The sequence below is a fragment of the Aquarana catesbeiana genome, linkage group LG05 (assembly GCF_042186555.1).
Source record: "Aquarana catesbeiana isolate 2022-GZ linkage group LG05, ASM4218655v1, whole genome shotgun sequence".
Lineage (NCBI taxonomy): Eukaryota > Metazoa > Chordata > Amphibia > Anura > Ranidae > Aquarana > Aquarana catesbeiana.
Window position 1 is genome coordinate 61809936 of NC_133328.1, and position 23174 is coordinate 61833109.

The 23174-nt window shown below is 42.6% G+C and overlaps 1 protein-coding gene across 15 annotated transcripts in view; it reads right to left on the bottom strand.

The window, feature by feature from the left end:
- Positions 1-23174, bottom strand: part of ABI1 (abl interactor 1) — a 116715-nt gene that overhangs the window by 68183 nt on the left and 25358 nt on the right. For all 15 annotated transcript variants that reach the window (XR_012244388.1, XM_073629799.1, XM_073629805.1 and 12 more), the window contains exon 2: positions 12302-12469. Coding sequence is in view for 14 of the 15 variants with exons in the window: in XM_073629799.1 (XP_073485900.1) it covers positions 12302-12469 (168 nt within the window). In the remaining variant the exon portion in view is untranslated. The remainder of the gene's footprint in view (positions 1-12301; positions 12470-23174) is intronic.

Genomic DNA, 23174 nt, shown 5'->3' on the forward strand with positions numbered 1-23174 from the left:
CCCACACACGATCGAATTGTCCGACGGACTCAGGTTCGCCGGACCAAGTATGCCGTAAAGTCTGATCGTGTGTACACAGCATAAGTTTCATAACACTTTATAGGTTGTAAAGAACTGAAAATTGTCATTTGTTGTGTTTGCAGCATATTTACTGAAATCAAAAGCCATTTCAAACTTTAAACAACATTTTAACTTTTTAAACATTTTAACAGGTCACGTTACATTTTAACATAGGACCCCTTATTTGATAGCTTCACAAGTCTTCCATCCATTGAGCTTGTGAGTTTTTGGACAGTTTCTGCTTGAATTTGTTTGAAAGATGTCAGAATAGCCTCCAAGAGCTGCTGTTTGGATGTAAACTGCCTTCTACCCTCATAGATCTTTTGCTTGAGGATGTTCCAAATGTTCCCAATAGGACTGAGGTCAGGGGAGGATGGAGGCCACACCATGACTTTCTCTCCTTTTATCCCCATAGCAGCCATTGATGCAGAGGTATTCTTTGCAGCATGAGATGGTACATTGTCATGCATGAAGATGATTTTATTACGGAAAGCATAGTTCTTCCTTCTGTATCAGGGAAGGGAGTGGTCAGTTAGGAACTCCACATACTTTGCAGAGGTCATCTTTACACCTTCGGGGACCCTAAAGGGGCCGACCAGCTCTCTTCCCATGATTCCGGCCCAAAACATGACTCCACCAACGCCTTGCTGACATCGCAGCCTTGTTGGAACAGGGTGGCCGTCCACCAACCATCCACTACTAAATCCTTCTGGACCATCCATGGTTGCAAGGCACTCATCAGTGAACAGGATTGTTTGAAAATTAGTCTTCATGTATTTTTCTGCCCAATGCAGCAGTTTCTGCTTGTAAGCATTGGTTAGTGGTGGCCGAATGGAAGGTTTATGCACAGTTGCAAGACTCTGGAGGACTCTACACCTTTATGTCTGTGGGACTCCAGAGGCACAAGAAGCTTCAAATATCTGTTTGCTCCTATGTAATGGTGTTTTAGCAGCTGCCCTCTTGAACCGATGAATGGATCTGACAGAAATCTTCCTCAATGTGCCTTTATCTGCACAAAACAATCTGTCCTCTGAATCAGCCACATCTCTTAATAGTGCGATGATCACGCTTAAGTTTTCGTGAAATATCTAATGTTTTCATACCTCGTCCAAGGCATTGAACTATTTCACCCTTTTCAGCAGCAGAGAGATCCTTTTTCTTCCCCATATTGCTTGAAAATGGTGCTCTGCTTAATAATATGGAACACCCTCCTTTAGTAGTTTTTACTTTAATTGGGTTCACCCGGCAATCTAATTATCACAGGTGTCCGAGATTGTTTTCAGTGATCAAAAGAGCCCTGAGACACAATGCCATCCATGAGTTAAACTGAAAAACAAAATATTTAATCTTTGTGACACTGAAATAGAATTTGCATAATAATTTGGAACAGGGTGTATACTAGAAACTTACCATAAAGCTACACTACATTGTCAAAAGTATTGGGACGCCTGCCTTTACATGATCTTTAATGGCACCCCAGTCTTAGTCCGTAGGGTTCATTGAGTTGGACCACCCTTTGCAGCTATAACAGCTTCAACTCTTCTGGGAAGGCTGTCCACAAGGTTTAGGAGTGTGTCTATGGGGATGTTTGACCATTCTTCCAGAAACACATTCGTGAGGTCAGGCACTGATGGCGGTTAAGAAGCTAGCAGTCGCCACTCTAATTCATCCCAAAGGTGTTCTATCGGGTTGAGGACAGGACTTTAGGGTGGAGGAACTTGACTGGTCTGCACAAACTTGCGATTGATGTCTTTATGGACCTTGCTTTGTGCACTGGTGGGAGCATAAAACTGTCCAAAATGTCTTAGTATGCGGACGCCTCAAGGGTTCCCTTCAGTAGAACTAAGGGGCCAAACCCAACCCAAAAAAAAAAAAAAAAAAAAAAAAAAAAAAAAAAAAAAAAACCACACACCTCCACACTATAATCCTCCTCCACCAAATGATTTGGACCAATGCCCAAGGTCGATAAAGACATGGATGAGCGAGTTTAGGGTGGAGGAACTTGATGGCCTGCACAGAGTCCTGACCTCAACCCAAAAGAACACCTTTGGGATGAGTTCGAGTGGAGATTGCGAGCCAGGCCTTCTGGTCCAACATCAATGCCTGACCTCACAAATGCACTTCTTTAAGAATATAGTCAAACATTCCCATAGACACACTCCTAAACTTTGTGAAAAGCCTTCCCAGAAAAGTTGAAGCTGTTATATCTGCAAAGGGTGGGCCAACTCAATAATGAACACTACAGACTAAGACTGGGATGCCATCATAGTTCATGTGCATGTAAAGGCAGGCGTCCCAAAATGTAACAATATAGTGTATACATTACCAGTCCTGCTGGTATAAAGAGCAAAGGCATTCAGTCATGTGACCACCCTTAAAATGGGAGGATCAGAGTTGAAAATTTTCAATCTCTGCTTTAGAGCTCACAAGACCACAGGCCTAGCTACATTTTCTTCCAGAAAGGCAATTATGTTACCCTTCTATTACCATTGTCTCTTTAAGCCAATTTGCATAACACCCAACAGTTTGAGGATGCAATGGAGATTAGGGGCAGAGCACACCTGGCTCAAAAAAGGATCCTGACTATGTTGTCAGGATCCACCCAGCTACCCAAAAGGTAGCTGGCTCTGCCTTTCAGCATGCAGAGGAAGCCATCCCTGCTGAGAGAAGGCCGTGATTATTGCTAGTGGCTATAGCAGCCGCTAGCGATAATCGCAAGTAATTCCAGCAAGCTGGTTGTACCCAAGTTGTTCAATCAACTTGGTACATTCAGCTTGCCCCCACAGGGTTCAAAATGTAGTTTGTTCCTGCTGAACCGGCTGAGATTCGAACAGTCTATGGCCGGCCTTAGAGCTGGCGTGGGGCAAATGCTCTAGCACGGAGGTATGCAAGTTTATACTAAAGGTTATTACAGGTTAAAGACCAAGAATGCCGGAGAGCAAGATCTGCACACCTGCTGCAACCATTAGAAGCAGACCCTATTCCTTATGTTGGATTTGTACTCCATTTTAGTATTGAGAGTGTAGAAAGCTGGTGTGTTTGAATATTCAGAGCCTCAAGGTAAGTGGGAAAAGAGCTGGCTTGACTGGTTTATAAAATCTTTGAACCAGTGAGAATTTATTTTTTGGAAGGCACACTAAATAAGAGACTCTTTGGAAAGCCCAGCGTTATGGCTGCACCCCGTAATATGAGAGAGATTTACACAGTGAAAAAAAGGACTTAAAAATAACTGGACCCAAGACCATTCATTTCCCTTTGTAAAAGCAGAATTTCAGTATATGGAGTAGTCCATTAAAAAAATAAAGAAAAAAGCAGTCTTTGGTGCAATACTCCAACAGTACATCTTTGCCACCAGCAGATGTCCTCAGTGTCAAAGTTTAAAGGACAGCCAGCAGCATGCAACCCACTGTCCCTGCGCCAGGCTGTCCTGTACCTGCCCCTTGCCTGTGACTGAATAGTGAAGTAGCATATTGATGATCTCATCTTACACTCAGCTTACTCCTCCTAACAGCATCTTCCTGGTTAGCGCATTAACTCATAGGCAACATCCTACACTCAAGTCCTGCTATACAGGGACAGCAAAAAGCCGATTACAAGTCCAATTGAAGTACTTACAATTTGTGCATTAAAGCTGATCTATTAAGTGTAGGAGTAGAGGAATAGACTAATAGCTTGCTCACCCAGCAGCCGACGTTCTTCCCAACAAGCAGTAAAAGTGCTTTACAGCCCTTTCACACTGGGGCGGTTTGCAGGCGCTATTGCGCTAATAATAGCGCCTGCAAACCGACACGAAAGTGTCGCTGCTTGCATTTCAGTGTGAAAGCCCCGAGTTCTTTCACACTGGAGCGATGCGCTGGCAGGACGGTAAAAAAAAGTCCTGCCAGCAGCATCTTCGGAGCGGTGAAGGAGCGGTGTGTATACCGCTCCTGCCCACTGAAATCAATGGGACGGCGCGGCTATACCGCCGGCAAAGCGCCTCTACAGAGACGCTTTGCGGTGGTATTTAACCCTTTCTCGGCCGCTAGCGGGGGGTAAAACCGCCCTGCTAGCGGCCGCATACCGACGGTAAAACGCCGCTAATAATAGCAGCGTTTTACCGCCGACGCCGACCCCGCCCCAGTGTGAAAGGGCTCTTAAAGTGGTTGTAAATCGCTGGACTTTTTTTTCTTTTCACACCCGGTAAGTTAAAGGCATAATGTGCTAGTATGCATCGCATACTAGCACATTATGTTAAACCTACCTTAAAACAAAGCCCTCCCACGCCGAGATCTCAGTTGGAGCGGGCTCCCATCTTCACCCGTTCGTGGACTTTGGCGCTGACTGGCCGGAGCCGCAATGACATCACTCCCGTGCATTCGCCTGGGAGCAGCAAATTACGGCGTAGGGCTCGGAAGGAAGGGCACAGCTGGCCGTTCCTTCAGAGCAAATGCGCCAGTGATGTCACTGGCTGCATGTAATGAAAATATCTCCTAAACAGTGCATGTTTAAGAGATATTTCCACTATCTATAGGTAAGCCACCTTATAGGCTTACCCAAAGCTAAAAGTTAGAGGAAAGTTTACTTCCCCGTTAAAACAAACCATGCCTGACCTCTCTAGATGCTAGTGATAGAGGCATTTCCAGGGCTTTCCAAGCATTTAATCACTGATTGGTGGTCTTTGGGTTTGTCGATGTGTTTTGGAGTCTGTCCCAATGACTCGATGGTAAATAGTGACAGACAGGTGCGGTTTGTGGCAGCGCAGTCACAGTGCTGGGGGAGCTGAGCTTGCCTGCTCCCAGTACAAAACAGCAGCACCAACTCTACACAAGTATGGTAGTATGTGACAGCCAGTGGCAACAACTTAAACACTGCAATAGCTAAAAACTACAAAAGTGGAAGTGTGACCTTGTGGTGCCTATGCCACAACATCTTCATGGGCCTATCAGAATGCTTATGTTTGAGTTACTACGGTAAGAGTACTTTTGTTCCTTTTCATTTTTATCCAAACTCCTGGAGAACCTGTTTTCTACCATGGCTCCCTGCATTCACAGTGCATTGATGCAGTCACTCTTTGCTCTATAGGTCAGTGCCACTTTGAACATCATCGAAGGATCGCTGCCAGAGACAAAGACGACTCTGCACATCACAGTATGCATAAAAAAAAAAAAAAAAAAAAAAAAAAAAAAAAAAAAAGGGGGGGGGGGGGGGGCTTGGAGCAGCATAAAATTAATTCTGGGGGAGGGAGAGTCCAGGGCTTTAATTTGCTTGTCAGGAACAGCTACTACACCGACCTAGGGAAACGCAGGTCAACCACCTTATTACCAAAAAGCGCACGTTTCCTTCACCTCAACTAATGAATCTTAATTATTTCATATAAATAAGAAAACCCGCTTCAGAAAATGTCATTGTGACATTTATATATGCAGAAACCACAAGAATAGACTAATGAAGGGAAATAAAAAAAATAAAAATATATTACGGAAAATGCTATGCCATCACAAGACTAGATTAGTGAGGGGAAGAAAAAAGCTGCAAGAGAAATGGGAAAGCTTTATAAAAAAAGAGGAACAATGAGTATTTATAGAATGCGTCTCGGAATTTCTCTGATGACAGAGCTACACCACAAGCCTCTTCCACAACAGCGCTAAAAGGTTTGTGGCACGAACGAACGAACGCACGCACTGAGCCGACTGGATCGGTACAGACATGTACACTGCCTGAAGTCACACTGGTGCAGAATTAGCTTCAGTGTTCAAAGTCTGTATGAACAGAACCTTAATTTTGCTTCTATTTTACTCTCTCTGGTTCCTCCTTTACGCCCTTAAAATGCTAATGGAATTTTTAAATATAACCTTTGTGTTTTGCTGATATTTTGTATTTAGACCCACTGAAATCTGGATCTCCGTGTTTCTCTATGCAACCCAGGAAGATCATGGTGGTGTAGTAGGGGCCACAGGGTGCTGTACATTGATTCCCAGAACATCACAGCACCCTCCCTCAATACTCTTCAACAGCCCTCAACCCTGATGCAAACAGTGGGCTGGTTCTAAATATCAAAAGGCATTGGATGGAAAAGCAGAGATTGGGACACTGGCTGGCTTGGGGATGCTGCTGCTACATGGCATCATCTCCCCAGATCCCTACCAAGAGTCCATCACATTACACTTTGGATGTGTACCTTTACAAGCCTCCCTACATGCACATGATGATGTACTTACTGTAGAGCCCACCAAAGAACAATTTCCAGGCAGCTTGAATGGACAGAGCAACAGATTATGGCATTTCCCACAAAAAGGCTTCTCTAGCAATTTTAGGACATGTAACCCGCACCCCGCAATTGACAGCACCACAGTCGACGCACCCACCACCCCAGTGTGAAGGGGGCCTTAAGTGATTTGGTAACCAGTCGTGCTCCACAATGAAATGGAGCTGAATTTTAAAAATGCTTTTAGAATAGCATAACTAACATTTTCCTCCTGTAGGAGGAAGAGGAGGAGGAGAAGCCGGCTTTCAGGAGGAAACAGGAGGAGAAGATCGGTTCCTGTATATATGTCGCTCCCACGGTCCCTTCTATCCAAGTGTAAAACAGAATGCGACAGGGAGGCCGCACGGGCATCCTGGAACATGGGGCGGGGTCACTATTGCAACACCTGATGCGACACCAGTGGTTGGGGGGGGGGGTGATAATTACAAGTCACAACTAAGGATGAGCTCAGGCGTGTTCACAATCCGCACATGCAGAGCCCGGCAGGAAGTCGGCACTGCACAGAGCTAATCGCAAGCAATGATACATTTTCCTGATCCGCGGCTGCAGAGATTGAGAAATGTCTCACTGCCTGTGATTAGCGCTGTGCAGTGCCGACTTCCTGCCGGGCTCTGCACATGCGGGTTGCAAACATGCCTGAGCTCATTCTTAGTCTCAACGATAGGGTTTCTAGCAATGCTCCTGAAAGTTTGAGCAAGCATAGCTACCGAAGGAACAGGTTCACTTTTTACAATAAAAGGAAAGAAAAAAAAAAAAACACAACTCTCACACTAAGAAAGTTAATTCTGATACACTATGTATTTTTTCTTGAGGAATTAAAGCATCAATCTAAATGTCAAAGCAGCCGCATTCACCTGGGTCGCAGCGAGAATGGAAAATGTTTTACAGTTGGAGGAGATTATGCAAATTCTGTTCATGCTTCAAAACCAAAATTAAAACTAAAATGTCAGCAGATGTGGCACAGTATATACACACACACATATACATATATGTGTGTATGTATAATATATACACATATATACACACACAGTTGTGCTCATAAGTTTACAAACCCTGGCAGAATTTATAATTTCTTGTCCATTTTTCAGAGAATATGAATGATAACACAAAAAGATTTTTCACTCATGGTTAGTGTTTACTGTTTATTCTTTTTAAGTCATAATCACAACAAAGACTACCCAAATGACCTTGATCAAAAGTTTACATACCCCAGTACCGTGTATTGCCCCCTTTAACATCAATGACAGCTTGAAGTCTTTTGTGGTACTTGTGGATGAGGCTCTTTATCTTCAGATGGTAAAGCTGCCCATTACTCTTGGAGAAAAGCCTCCAATTCCTGTAAATTCTTGGGCTGTCTTGCATGAACTGCACGTTTGAGATCTCCCCAGAGTGGCTCAATGATATTGAGGTCAGGAAACAGAGAGCCATTCCAGAACCTTCACTTATTCTGCTGTAGCCAATGACCTTGTGTTTTGGATCATTGTCATGTTGGAATGTCCAAATACAGTCCTGGCTGTTGAATGCAAATGTTCCTCCAGTATTTTTTGATAACATTCTGCATTCATCTTGTCATCAATTTTGACCAAACTTCCTGTGCCTGTGTAGCTCACACATCCCCAAAACATCAGCGATCCACCTCCGTGTTTCACAGTAGAAATGGTGTACCTTTCATCATAGGCCTTGTTGACTGCTCTCCAAATGTGGCTTTTATGGTTGCGGACAAAAAGCTCACTTTTGGTCTCATCACTCCAAATGAATTTGTGCCAGAAGGTTTGAGGCTTGTCTCTGCTGTTTGACGTATTGTAAGCGGGATACTTTGTGGAATTTGCGCAGTAATGCCTTTCTTCTGGTGACTTGACCATGCAGCCCATCTTTCTTCAAGTGCCTCCTTATTGTGCATCTGGAAACAGCCACACCACACGTTTTCAGAGATTCCTGTATTTCACCTGAAGTTATTTGTGGGTTTTTCTTTGCACCCTGAACAATTTTCCTGGCAGTTGTGGCTGAAATTTTAGTTGGTCTACCTGACCGTGGTTTGGTTTCAACAGAACCCCTCATTTTCCACTTCTTGATTAGACTTTGAACACTGCTGATTGGCATTTTTATATCCCTTTCCTGTTTTATACAGTTCAACTACCCTTTCCCACAGATCCTTTGACAACTCTTTTGTTTTCCCCATGACTCAGAATCCAGAAACATCAGTGCAGCACTGGATGAAAGATGCAAGGGTCTGTCAGGAAACTCATAAAAGGAAACTCATTGACCTTTTATATATACAGTATACACACACACACACACACTAATTACAAGCAAACAAATCACAGATGAGGATGGTGACCTTTAACCCTTTCATGACTAAGCCTATTTTTGACATTTGATGTTTACAAGTTAAAATCCATATTTTTTGGTAGAAAATTACTTAAAGCCCCCTAAACATTATATATAATTTTGTATCAGAGAATCTAGAGAATCAAATAGTGATTGTTGCAATATTTTTTATCACATGGTATTTGTGCAATGGTGTTTTAAACACAACTTTTTGGGAAAAGGGACACTTTCACGAATTTTTAAAAATATCAAACAGTAAAGTTAGTCCGATTTTTTTGTATAATGTGAAAGATGATGTTACGCCGAGTAAATAGATACCAAACACGTCACGCTTTAATTGCACGCACTCGTGGAATGGCGACAAATTACGGTACCGAAAAATCTCCATAGGCGACACTTTAAATTTTTTTTACCAGGTTAGAGTTACAGAGGAGGTCTAGTGCTAGAATTATTGCTCTCACTCTGACGATCGCAGCAATACCTCACATGTGTGATTTGAACACCGTTTACATATGCGGGAGCGACTTCCGTATGCGTTTTCTTTGCTGCGCGAGCTCGCGGGACGGGGACGCTTAAAAAAAAAAAAAAAATTTTCTTATTTCATTTATTTTTATATTTAGAAATTGTGGGGTTTTTTTTTTTTTTTTTTTACATTTTTGGATCATTTTTATTGCTGTCACAAGGGATGTAAACATCCCTTGTGACAGTAATAGGTGGTGACAGGTACTCTTTATGGAGGGATCAGGGGTCTAAAAGACCCCCGATCCCTCCTTTGCACTTCACAGTATTCAGATCGCCAAAAACGGCGATTCTGAATACTGTATATTTTTTTTAAAACCGGAACCATTGTCAGCCGAGTAAACGGGAAGTGACGTCGCTTTCGCGTTTACAATTAGAATTCTGGAACGAAGCCGCTCACGGCTTTGTTCCAGACTGTCAGCAGCTGCCGGAGGCGGCGGATTGGCGATCGGGCCTCCCGGTGGATTGGGAGGCCTGGTAAGAGCGGCGGGGGGGGGGGCATCCCCTCCCGCTCCTCCGTTATAACAGCCGAGCGGGTTTTAGCCGCATCGGTTGTTATACATGGTTAGCCGATTGCCCGCTCTAAAAAAAATGGTACTCTGCTTTCGGGGGTTATACCGGGATGATGCCCGCAGGTGCAGGGCATCACCCCGGTATAACCCCCGAAAGCAGAGTATGCACATCTGCGTACGCTCGGCGGGAAGGGGTTAATAGCCATTCAAACCCTTTTGTGTCAACTTGTATGCAGTTTATCAGGCCAAAATCACCACGGTGTGTAAACTTTTGATCAGGGTAAAAAAAAAAAAAAAATATATGTATGGTTTGTTTTTTTTTTTTTTTTTTTTTTACACTACACCTTTAGATACCTTAAAGTGGATGTAAACCCTCACATATACCCAGTGAAGTGAACAGCGTCATATGATACACAGGGATAAAATAAATCTCTAAGTTTTACATGTATATCTGCTGTCTTCAGCGCTGTGTGTGAGAGATTATAGATCTCTCTCTCTCTGACACACACCCACCCTCCATATAGGCAAAGGGTTGTGCAGAGTAAGGATGAGCTCCGGCGTGTTCGCACACTCCAAGTGCAACACCCGCTAGGAAGTCAGCACGGCGCAGCGCTAATCACAGGCAGCGAGACATTTACCCGATGCGCGGCTGCAGAGATCGGGAAATGTCTCACTTCCTGCGACGTGCCGACTTCCTGGTGGGCTCTGCACGTGGAGTGTGCGAACACGCCGGAGCTCATCCTTCGTGCAGAGCTGTGCTCTGACATGTCAAGCTGTCTACCAATTTATAGAAACCTCTCACTACACAAAATTTCAGGCGGCTTTTATCTCCAGTGTCAGAGAACTTGTCAAAAGTTATCAGGCTGTTAACAGAGCAGGAGAAAGCCACAGACTCAGTGCTTTGGAGAGAAACAAGAAAACACTACAGATATGTGCCCAGCTCAAATTTCATGAATCGGGTTTACACCCGCTTTTAATCCCCATACACATGGGGTGAATATTGGCCTTTGCATCACACAAACCCCCCCCCCCCCCCCCCCCCCCAACGGCACTGTCCCCCTTCACAATCACCCATCCAGTAGTGTTCTTTACCCTTTTACATCACACAACCACCCCACAGTAGGGCTCGTTGTACATTCACATCAAGCAGCAATACTGTATTATCACATCACACTAACACAGAAATACCACTGCTCCCCCATCATTCATTTAATTAAGGGATTGATAAAGTATTTTGATGCTGATCCTGCAGAGCCAGGTCATCTGTCCCCCACACTCTGCTACTTTACCCAGGTACACAGAGGAGAGAATGGGAGGCAGGACAGCTGGAGAGCGAGAGACACAGTAGCACTGGGTGGAAGGTGGGAACGGGAGTTAACTTTGTATATTAACAAAAACTGGCAACTGGTTGCTAGGACCGCTCGGTGTCCTAGCAACCAATCACCTGCTGGTTAATCTGGAAAGCTATCTTGGGCAGCTCTCACCCTCCATCCAGTGTTACTGTGCCTCCCAATGTCCATCTGTCCTGCTGTGATTGGGGGGGGGGGGGGGGGGGTACTTTCATAACATGTTACACCCATAATTCAGGGTGTAACATGTTACGACAGGTGAACTTATCCTTTAAAGCCGATACCAATCTTTACAGTTGCAGAGGTAGCTGTGAGCTCGATTAAACCACTTCACCATGCGGTTTATAAAAATGTACCTTGGTAGACAAGCGGCTAACAGAGGACACTGGAAAGGGTGGAGCCTGCAGCAACCCAGACACAAAAAAATGCAGTCCTGAACCTGGAAGATCTGCATTTGAGAAATGCATCACATGCCATACACTGGTAAACATAGTTATACAGAATAATCAGAATGTATAGAAGTACACTCATTCAATGACCAGCAAGTGCCCACCTGCAGCTCGCCCAAGGCACAGGAATACATTGGCAGTTTTATACTCATGCTTTTTCAGAATTCCCCTTGGGAGATTTCTTCAAACTTCCTTTTACATCTCTAGCACAGGAAGTGAAGGTAAAATTTCCCAAATGGTACACAAACTTGCAGGAGTTTTAAACCCTCCCTACTGACAGATGGGTATTTTTCTGTACTTGCAGGGTCTTTATAGAGATAAAACATGGAGAAATGCGCATATATTGCAGACATATACTGCACGTTTTATTTTGATTTTGCACTGACATGCTTTTATAGACTTATCCAATCACAGTCTTTAATAATCTATTTCTTAGATGTGTAACTCAGAATATGTACATGGGAATGGGAATAATAAAAAAAAAAAAAAAAAAAAAAAAAAGACAGTTTAGCATAATTCATTAAGAATAAAACCAGAAAAAGCAGATAACAAAACACCTGAGGATTAAATTCTGATAACTTATGGACATTAATAAATAAGAAAATGGGATGAACACATTTCAAAGATGGAATATTCACTTGTAATACACAGTAGGTTTTTTAAAGCATGCATAAGCATATGCAAACAGACATATTCTCATAAATAAAAGTGGTGTTTAGGGGATGTCCCCAAGTATTCATCCTCATTCAAGATTCAAAACTTAGGAAACTCTGCCATACCGCATGTGATGGTGGCATTGATGCATCTCTTTGGCTTACATGTCCCTCAGTCATTCCTTACCTGGGAGATATGATTAATGGACGATTCCATCCTCCGCAACTGGGAGGCCTGGATGTCGAGCAGCTGCAGCACATTGTTGGCCAATGCATTGATCTGGTAGGCAACACTGGCCAGGGACTGAGTGGTGTAGGCCTTGGTCTCTTCTAGTGCTTTCCGCTTGTCTGGAGCCTGCGGGAGGAACGGAAAAAAGGTTATTAAATACGGGCTGCGTGGGACCGACTTATAAGCTAAAGGGTTTACATTCAGGTTCGTTTGGTAATGGGAATCATTAACATATAGCTCCTTGTTTAGACTATATTTTACATCCACAAAGGTATAAAAAGGTAGGCAATGTCCATTTTCCACACACACACACACACACACACACACAAAAAGAAGCGCTATAAATATAATCAACATAAGAAAAAATAGCATAGATATGGTCCATCCCCCTCAAAAACATCACTGCTGATGAAACACGTAGGGTGGGCCAGCTACAGCATTCTAACGCACTACTCGCCGACGCCAACGGTGTTCGCTAACCATCAGCCTGCTGCTCCTCGCTCCTGCTTGTATTGAATTGCTGTATTGTCAGAGCCTGATCATCCTTTTAATAAAGACATTTTATATGGAATTCATGATGGGAGTACACTGTGTTTTTAGGTTTTGGAGACATATTGTTTGCCAAGAGGCGACCATCTCCCTCCTAGTGGAAGCTAAGGCTGTGCGGTACATCATGCACTTTTGGTCATTTAAATTTTGGCCCAACGGTTCTGGTAAGAGACTTATGCCCTGTACACACGATAAGATTTTCCGACAACAAATGTTGGATGTAAGCTTGTTGTCGCAAAGTCCGATCGCATGTATGCTCCATAGAACACTTGTTGTCGGAATTTCCGCCAACAAATCTTGTTGTTGGAAATAATGATCGTGTGTACACAAGTCCAACACAAAAGTCCACGCATGCTCGGAATCAAGCAGAAGAGCTGCCCTGGCTATTGAACTTCATTTTTCTCGGCTCGTCGTATGTCACCGTGTTCTTGACGTTTGGAATGTCCAACAACGTTTGTGTGACCTTGTGTATGCAAGACAAGTTTGAGACAAAACTACTAGGACTTTTTATTCACAGACTATATCCACTCATTTAATGAATTGTAGAAATACATTTAATTCATTGTTTTGTTATGCTTTCTTTGCACTTTTTTTTACCAAATAGTCAGCTATGAATGCACTTTATGACTGATATCACTGATCAATTTATGTATTTTATATATTATTATACTGTTGTCTTGCATTGATAATATTACATACCTTTGAAGAAATATGCTAATTTTCCTTATTTGGATTATTTGTATAGTGCTGCTTTTTGGTTTACAATTGGTATCGCAATTTATAGCTAGCTGCTTTACATACGTCTTTTGCAACCTAGTGCAGATTGTTTACAAATATTGGATATATATCTCTATCTATCTATCTATCTATCTATCTATACAGTGGTGTAGTGGGTAGCACTCTCGCCTAGCAGTAGGAAGGGTTCGAATCCCGACCACGACACTACCTGCCTGGAGTTTGCATGTTCTCCCTGTGTCTGCGTGGGTTTCCTCCGGGTACTCCAGTTTCCTCCCATACTCCAAAGACATGATGGTAGGTTAATTGGATCCTGTCTAAATTGGCCCTAGTATGTATGAATGTGAGTTAGGGACCTTAGATTGTAAGCTCCTTGAGGGTGTAGGGACTGATGTGAATGTATAATGTATATGTAAAGCGCTGCGTAAATTGACGGCGCTATATAAGTACCCAAAATAAATAAATATACACACACACATATTCATGCAAACTAGACTTCCATTCCCCACGTATTCACACCGTATGAAAGTCCCATGTGCAAACATGCCTGGGTTCTATTTACCTTAAGAATGTGCAAATAGACATTCATCTAGCCATAACCTTGCATGACTCGCATACTTCAAATGCTTTTAAATCACAGTTGTGACATCCAACCTCACACTGCCACAGGGACATTCCATGTTAACTCCTGATGTCCACAAAATGAAAGCTGTGAAATGAATGTGAAAAGCACTACACCACGCCAAATGACAAGACTTCCATTTAACAAGGTGCATTGTGAAGAAACCCAAGGCAATCAGTGAGAAAAAAAAAAAAAAAAAGTTGTCTTAGAACGCCCAATGTAATATTCAGAAATATGTATTCTGACTGCTAATCCATTGCTTTCTACACCCCATTAATTTTTCAATTTGTACCATTTGAAGCTCCCTCCAGTGCTACCTGAACATCTAAAAGATAAAAACATTGTGCATTAAACACACAGATTCTGCTGACCTCCGAGATCTTAAAGCCGCACTAAACCCAAAAGCAAACTTTGAATATACTGCAGCTCACAAATTCTTAGATGTGATGGTTGCATTATTCTTATGTGTACCATCCCATTTACACCTGATAATCCAACTAGTAGGTCTGTTTTTCAACAGAACAAGATGTCGCACTTAGTGGGTTGAGATAAACCATTTACCACTGACGGGGGTGCTGACAAATCATCAACTTTTATTTATGTACAACCTTTATCCCAAAAGTAACTAAACGTATTGTAACCGTGGAGTTGAGCTTCAATTTGTTAGTGTATCTAAACCTGCTAAAAGCATCTAACACTCCCCTGCCCCAGATTAACAATGCTGCTGCCCAAAAGGTGCCCCCCTGTGCTCCTTCAACCCCCGTGCTTGGAGAAAGGATAAAGAATAGAAGATAAACCTTGATCTATATCTGCAGCTCCACCATACATGTCAAAGCATGTCATTGCCCAAAGCTACAGAACACAACCAGCACACAGTGCACACTGCAGTGCTGACTCACCGACATGAAATTCAACCTTCTCCTAGACAGAGGTGTGGAACAATTACTGCCTCAGTCCACAGAGAAATGTACACATATCTAAAGTGATTCTAAGGCCTCATGTACACTGCTGCTGGTATATGGACGTTTAGGAGCAGTTGGGCATTTTTTTCAACTGCTCCTGAACTCTCCTCTGTTATCTTATCAGTACATGTACACGGGATCGTTTATAGTAGTTTCTAGGCAGTTGTGTTTAGGAACCCAAAAAAAAAAAAAAAAATGCGCTCAGAAGCTGAGTTTAGAGGCATTTCAAAACGCTAAATGCAGCAACTCAAGTTTAGCCGCATTTCATTTACAGGCGTTTTTCATTTTTGACTATTTTGGAAAAAAAAAAAAAATAATTTTTTTTCAAACGCTTCTAGACGCAAAACGGACTAAACGCAGCATGTAAACGCAGTTGAACGGCCATTTTTAGACGCTGGTTTCTAGCTGTCAAGTTAAATCTTTCAGGAGAGTTTGAACAACGTCCCGTGTACATGAAGGTTAAAGCGGAGTTCCACCCTAAAGTGGAACTTCTGCTCATCGGATTCCTCCCCCCCTCCGGTGTCACATTTGGCACCTTTCAGGGTGGAGGGGGGTGCAGATACCTGTATAATACAGGTATCTGCCCCCACTTCCGGGTATAGCTAGCCGCAGACTCCCCGCCCACCACCGTTGTGTTGTGGGAAATACACAGTTCCCACAACACAACGGGGACCAGTATAGACGTGCAGCGCGACTGGCGCATGCGCAGTAGGGAATCAGGCAGTGAAGCCGCAACGCTTCACTTCCTGATTCCCTCAGAGAATGGCGGCGGCAGCACCCGAGGACCGAGGGACCGAGTGTCCTTATTTTAAAAGTCAGCAGCTGCAGTATTTGCAGCTGCTGACATCTAAATTTTTTTTATTTTCGCGAAACTCCGCTTTAAAGTCAAAACTTTTTTTACCCAACAAATTCTATGTGTTTGGGCAAAAAACAGCCCCACTACCTGTTCTACCCACCCCCATCCCTAAACACTCAGCTGAATCCGATCCAGGCACTGGCCTGGCTGTACAGGTACCCCCTTAACGAGCATCATGCTGAGGGGACACCCAAAGCAGGGAGAGGAGAGAGCGGCGGCAGGGAGACCTCTCTGCAAAACCACTGCACACAGCAGATAAGTACAGTTTTTTTTTTTCTAAAAAGGTTTTTATATCCTTTAGTAATCACTTTAATCATTCAATACAGGGCAATTTCACCGCCTTGCTGACCAGGCCAATTCAGTGCTGTCGCACTTTTAATGCATTCATGCAATGCAGTACCCATATGAAATTTGTATCTTTTTTTGTGACAGAGCTTTTTTTTTTTTTTTTAAAGCGGTATTTAAAATCACCACTGGGTTTTTATTTTTTTATTTTTTGGTAGACAAAGGGAAAAAGAAAAATTTTGTTTTGGTTATAAAATTTTGCAAATGAGTAATTTTTCTTTTCTCCTTCAGTGATGTGCGCTGATGAGGTTGCACTGATAATCAGTGCCCCAATTATCTGTGTTTGGTAAATCTAAATAAAATTGTACAAGAAAGTTGTATAATGTACGGCCGGTGTTCTATCAAAAAGGCAACAGAAGTGACATTCCATCCCCGCCATCTTGGTACACCCCGCACTTGGCCGCAGTAAGCCTGCAGTCAGAAGGCGGCAGCGGACATCTTCTTACACACACTGAAGTCTTCCTTTTTCCACTTATTTTTACCTGTAAACTGAGCAGATTAGCAAACCTGTGAAATCAGCAGGCTTGCCGCTGCTTTTAAAATTCATCAAAAAGGAGTCTGACGGAGTTTAAAATAATGTATTTCACTATATAAGCTCTGTTTACTAGTAAAAATAAGTAGGAAATGGAAGACTTGGGTGTGTAAAAACGATGTCCGCTGCTACCCCCTGACTGCATGCTTACTACGCCCAAATGTGGGGTGTACCAAGATGGCGGTAACGGAAGGTCACTTCCACTACCTATTCTTATGGGTAGCGGTATTATGATAAAAACACACCTTACTATAAAAACACCTTGCTATAGAATGATAGTGTGTTGGGTTGTCTAGGCACACCAGGCGGCCATGCACAGTTTGACACTTATCACACCTCAAAATATATGAATGCACCCCACAAAAAAAAAAAAAAAAACAAACACACACACAACCCCTCACAAAGGTGAACTCTATACACTTAAAGAATTGGACAACTATGCTGTAATTTGTACTATTATGAATGGGGAGTGGAAAGGTCACCTGAGCAATCTCAGTGATGTAATAAGAAAAAGGAACTCCATCTGCAACCCTTAGCTTTACAGAGTCTTAGTATTTTAGTAAAAACGAACTCATCGCGGGGAATGCCTCTAATCTGAACTCCATCTGTGCTGACTTCTGGGATAGGCGGACAGCCAATGACGCCAGCATGGAATAGGACACACGGGGGCGTTCTGTACAAAACTCCCCAACTGTCATACTACAAGGAAGCAGCATTTGATTTTTTTTTTGTTCAGTTTTAGTATAATATATACACACATGGTGTATATATGTATATGTGCGTGTGTGTGTGTGTGTGTGTATACACACACATATACCACACACACCGCAGAGTTGCCACTCATTTTAGGCCATGTCCGCTTCCAGTACAGGATATTTAAAAAACACAAAACTAGGGGGGCGTGGCCATTAGCAAGTTCACAAGTCAAAAGGCTGAAGGTTGTCAATTAGCATCTGCCTCCATTGCTGACACCACCCACTAAACTGCAGTATCCGGGAGGGGGAATGTGTGAGACACAGATGGAGGACTTGACTCAGTCAGGAAAAAGTAAAAGAAGTTTTGTGCATAAAATAGTAATAATTGGATTTGCTACTTCCTTAGCATGTCCTACATGAGCCTTTAGTTTTTAAAAGGGTAAATCCACTTTCGTGGGGGGGGGAGAAGGTGGTAACCCAAACTTTTCATATTCCTTATATGTGTCTGCTGTACCATGTACTTGTACGAAAAAATATGCTGTTCCAGGGTGAACTTGATTGAAATCACTAGTAAAAAGGCCTGATTTAAATCATAATTTTTAAAGAGCAACTGTCATCTCTGTCCCACATCAGCTCCTCCTCTGACCAGCTGTTGACTCACCGACAGTCCTATTCACTTTAATGGGACGGCTGGTGATGCGGCAGTGACACTACAAGGTGAGGGACGTGGCGGCAGCAGGTGAGTGGATGCCCGCTAACCAGCACTGCCATGATGGATCTGAAATGACAGGTGCTCTATAAAAATATAAGGACTTACTCTTGCTGGTAGTTAGAATGTTTAATATTTGCAAACAAAATGGAAGTTTCCCATTTAGAATATTAAGCGGTTATTAAAACAGCGATATCAGAACCGATTCAAATCATACAGTTTGTAGTGTACATAGGTTTGCAAAACAATGGGATAAAGGAATATTCCTGAACTTTGGTTTATCTCAAGGTTGCTGTAAAATTGTGTGAATGCATCAATGCAGTGCATGTTATTAAAAATGTAAACATTGCAGAATATACAGCCTCATGCTACATAACTAAGCTCCATTTCATGCTGAAACTAAAATTAAATACGCCTTAAATAGAAAACCCATCTTTAGATTTTTACTCCCATTTTATTAAAATAAATTTGATAAAAATCAGCTCAATTAAAAGGAAAAAGGATTGTTTAAATCATTGATTTATTCTCTCTCTCATATTTTAACTAGGCCTGAAAGCACAGCATGGTCAGTTTTCTGGTTGCTGGGAACTGTCTGCTCTCCTCCAATGATTAGAATTGTGCTGAACCCATCCACAGCCATTCGTTGGGAAGTGGTGTACTGCTGTTTCTCCTCCCCCAGCTCTCTGAGCTCCTTATGCAACTGAGAGCAGAGTATAACATGATCACTTATAAAATAAACAAAAGGAAAAATATATGAAAAAAAAAAAAAAAAGTTTTTTTTTACTTTTATTAATAATTCATGTTTATAAAATTTGTTTTGCCTTTCATTTCCATTTTAAAAATGAATGGGTTGTTTTACAAGGTGAGGGTTCACATATACTTCAATATAGCTTATACCAGTCTCCAAACTAAGGGTCCGGATGTGGCCCTTTGCTTGCTTCTATCTGGCCCTTGGGGCATTATTAACCCAACCCCTCGCCCCCTGCCAGCAACAGTGGGCCATAATTCCTGCCACTCTATTCCTCCCACTGACACCAATGATGGGGCACTAGTCCTCCCACCAAGCCGGAGCCATTGTTCAGTCTCGCTGACACTAGGTAATTTTCTACTCCCACTGGCCACACTCTGGCCCCCCTAATGTTTGAACAGCAAACTGCCCCCCTGTTTTGAAAGTTTGGAGACCCCTGGCATATACAATTGCTACACAATACTGTAATTGATGGTCATTAAAAATCACCTTTCCTTATCTGCAGAGCTGTAATTTTCTGTAAAATGCAATATGGCCACCTGGAGGCGTTCTATACACAGATGGTGTACAGAATGCCAACCTGCCTGCCCCCCCCCCCAGATATGTGATTGGCTCACCGATTTTCCCATAAGTCTGCACTAAGATACAAGTCAGATTTTGGGCATCCTCTGCAATAATTTTCAGTGAGATACTCCCGAGGAGAAAATAACTCACATCTAAAAAGGGATGCAGACCCTGCCATTTTCTTCATTAGAATCCTGCAACTGCAGCGGCTGATTGGGAATGATTTTATAATTCTCAGATTCATTTTGCACATGGACACAAACAGCTACATCTTGGGAGTTACACAAGGTAGGAATCTGCAACAATGTTTGTTAAAATCCCTGCAACGTACATAGATCACCCAGAGGGGCTTATTTTTCCTCAATAAAAACGGCTTCTACAGGTCATGTCCTCTAAATGTGCGAGAATGGACGGCTCCCTTATTATAACCCTACAGCCGGACAGTCCTTATACTGGAAAGTGAAAGACCTGCAGGAAGGGTCACATGTTTCCATGGTGGAGGGGCCTTGTTCTGTACAAGTCTACCTAGCTTTTAAAAACTCTCATACCACGGCCTAAACTTTAGAAGCCCCAAGGAAGAGTTAACACAACTGTTGCTTTCATTATTCAGCTGTCTTTTTACAAGAGGCACCGGGCAATTTGTATGCAGCCTGCACAATATTTTACTTGCTACTCCATCCTGGAGATGCTGCTTGGAATACCAGCCTAATCTTCCGCTTCTTTATCACTGCTAAGAAGTGGCCGTTTTCACAGATCACGGAGCTTCTGCATAGCCCTGCTGCACCCAATCCCCATTACACGGGTCCAAAGGCTGCACAGCCACCCAATGAGCACTTCATACACTTTACAAAAAGAAAATTGAAGCCATTTGTAGTACTATATTCATAGAAAAAGAAAGAACTTCCAAATATGGATTATTTTTTTAATCGAAGAATGGAAAAATTGTGTATTTCAATTAAGTGCAAAAAAATAAATATAAAAATTGTGTTCAAACTGAATAATACAAATCAAATGTAATAATTGAAACCACATTGGTGGAGTCATTCTTAATACACTTCATTACTTTTTATTGTCATGCTGCATTGTGAAAGAAAAATCCAGGCAGCCAAGTGACAAAATGAAACCAGCTGTGTTGCTGAACACCATCCCAATTAGGGCTGAAACAACTAATCGATTACTATTTTCATAATCGATCGGCCAGTAACATAATGGGGTTAAATAAAAAAAAAGCCATTTATACTACAAAAATCGCTACTGTAAATATTACACACAGTTCTACAGTAAAAAAAAGGAACCCCTTAGGGTCCTTTCACACGGGACGGATCCGTGATGATCCGCCCCGTGAACATCCGCTTGCTCAGCGGGGATCGCTACGTGGATCCCCGCTGAGCAGGAAGATGACAGGTCCGTCGCTGACGGACTTGTCACAGCGCCGCTCTACCCTATGGGGAAATCGGATGATGACGGACCGTAGAGTCCGTCGTCACCCGATCCGATCATGGATGGAAAATAGGTTTTTCCTGCGTTAAACTTTTTCAGATCGGAGCGGGTCGGATGTCAGCGCTGACATCCAACGCTCCATAGAGGTCTATGGAGGGTCCGTTCAGGTTCGCCTAAAAAACTGACAGGCGGACCCTGAACGGATCGTTCATGTGAAAGAGGCCTTACAGTAGTGATTATCTGGTTTTTTTGTACTATAAAAGGGCTAACGTTAGTTTTTTTAAACTCCATTATGTTACTAAAAGTCTTACAGTATATATATATATATATATATATATATATATATATATATATATATATATATATATATATATATATATATATATATATATATATGCGCTTTTTTGGTTCAATATACTTCAATGGAGAAGCTGCAGAAATGCATGTAAAAGCTTTTTTGCAGCAACTTGTGTTTTTTAATCTGCCCAACAACAAATTGGCCAAAAAAGAAAATGCAAAAAAAAAAGAAGAACGCAAATCGCAGCAAAATCACGTGCGCAAAAATAAACGCACAGCAAAAAGCACTGCAGAAACAGATCAAGAAAACTGCATAGGTGTGTACCGAGCCTTATAATGGCCACAGGGATCAATTTTTAGACAAGAATATTAAGACGAAAAATCTTTATACATTTGCTGAATATGGTTTGAAATTTTCACTTTAGAACCCCCACACATTATATATATTTAAAGAATAAAATGGTGGTTGTTGCAATATTTTGTCACACTATTTGCGCAGCGGTCTTTCAAATGCAATTTTTTTTTTTTATTTTGTGATTTGAACGCTGTTTACATATGTGGGTGCGACTCACCTATACCTTTGCTTCTGTGCACGAGCACACGGGGACAGGAGTGCTTTAAATTTTTAAAGGCATAAAGGAAGATATATATGAACTCCCTCTGCCTTTCCAGCAGAGTCCCCAGCTTTGTTTACATCCGCCGGCTCAGACGTGACGTCATAACAATGTGCCCGGGCCTCCGAGGGTCAGAGATTTCTGGTGACCAGTCAGCTCTATGATGATCATTCTCCGGCTCGCTGATAGTATGACATTTCCCCTCCATCTCACCGCCCGTAAGAACGATCAAGTGGCTGAACTGCTGCTATGATTGTTCTTACGGTGAACAGAATCGCTGCCCGAAAAAGATGATCTGAATGACGCCTGTAGCTGCAGGAATCATTCAGATATCACCGCTCAAAGATGTCATATGAAGTCCTTGGGCTGGAAGTGGTTAAAGAGACGAGAAACACAGGCACCTCTAGTTTAGAACTGTAAACATTTTAATGAGATACAGGTGCAAGAGCTTGACAAAGGAGCGCGCCCCGAGTCCCATCTACCAGTGCGAATGCTCCCAAACGCCGTTTGCTACCCACCAGTGACATCATCACGCCCGGCGCCACGTTCCAGCCCCACCATCGGCCTGATCCAAGCCTCGGTCTCAGAGATCCTGCTGGCTAGGTTTTCTCCCCCACAGACAGAAAAATCAGCTGTTCAGAACACCGCTCTGCAGTGAGCGCTACACGCCAGTGTGGATGGACTCGTGCCTTACTTCCTCAACCTCCATGTAAGTGGATAATGCACCTTTATCTCATTAAAAATGTTTACAGTTCTAACTTAGAGGCGCCTGCGTTTCTCTTCTCATTTGCATATCCAGAACCTGCTTTCAACTCCCCCCTCAAAGGCTGCTAAGCTTGTTTTGGACTGCTAAAAAATCTCTCCCCTCTTCATCTCTCCCCCTCCACATCTGAGTATCCACTTCAAGGACTTATTGATGGACTAAATGTATTAAATCACATACTATTTAGCAGCGCCACTACCCATTTTTTTGTCTATGGAAGTGGTTAAAGAATAAGCCATTTTCTGACACTTGTAGCTTACAAGTTAAAAATTTGTATTTTTTGCTATAAAATTACTTAAACACTAAACACTGTACATCATTTTTTAGCAGAGACCCTAGAGAATAAAATGGTGGTGGTTGCAATATTTTACGTCACACTGTATTTGCGCAGTGGTCTTTC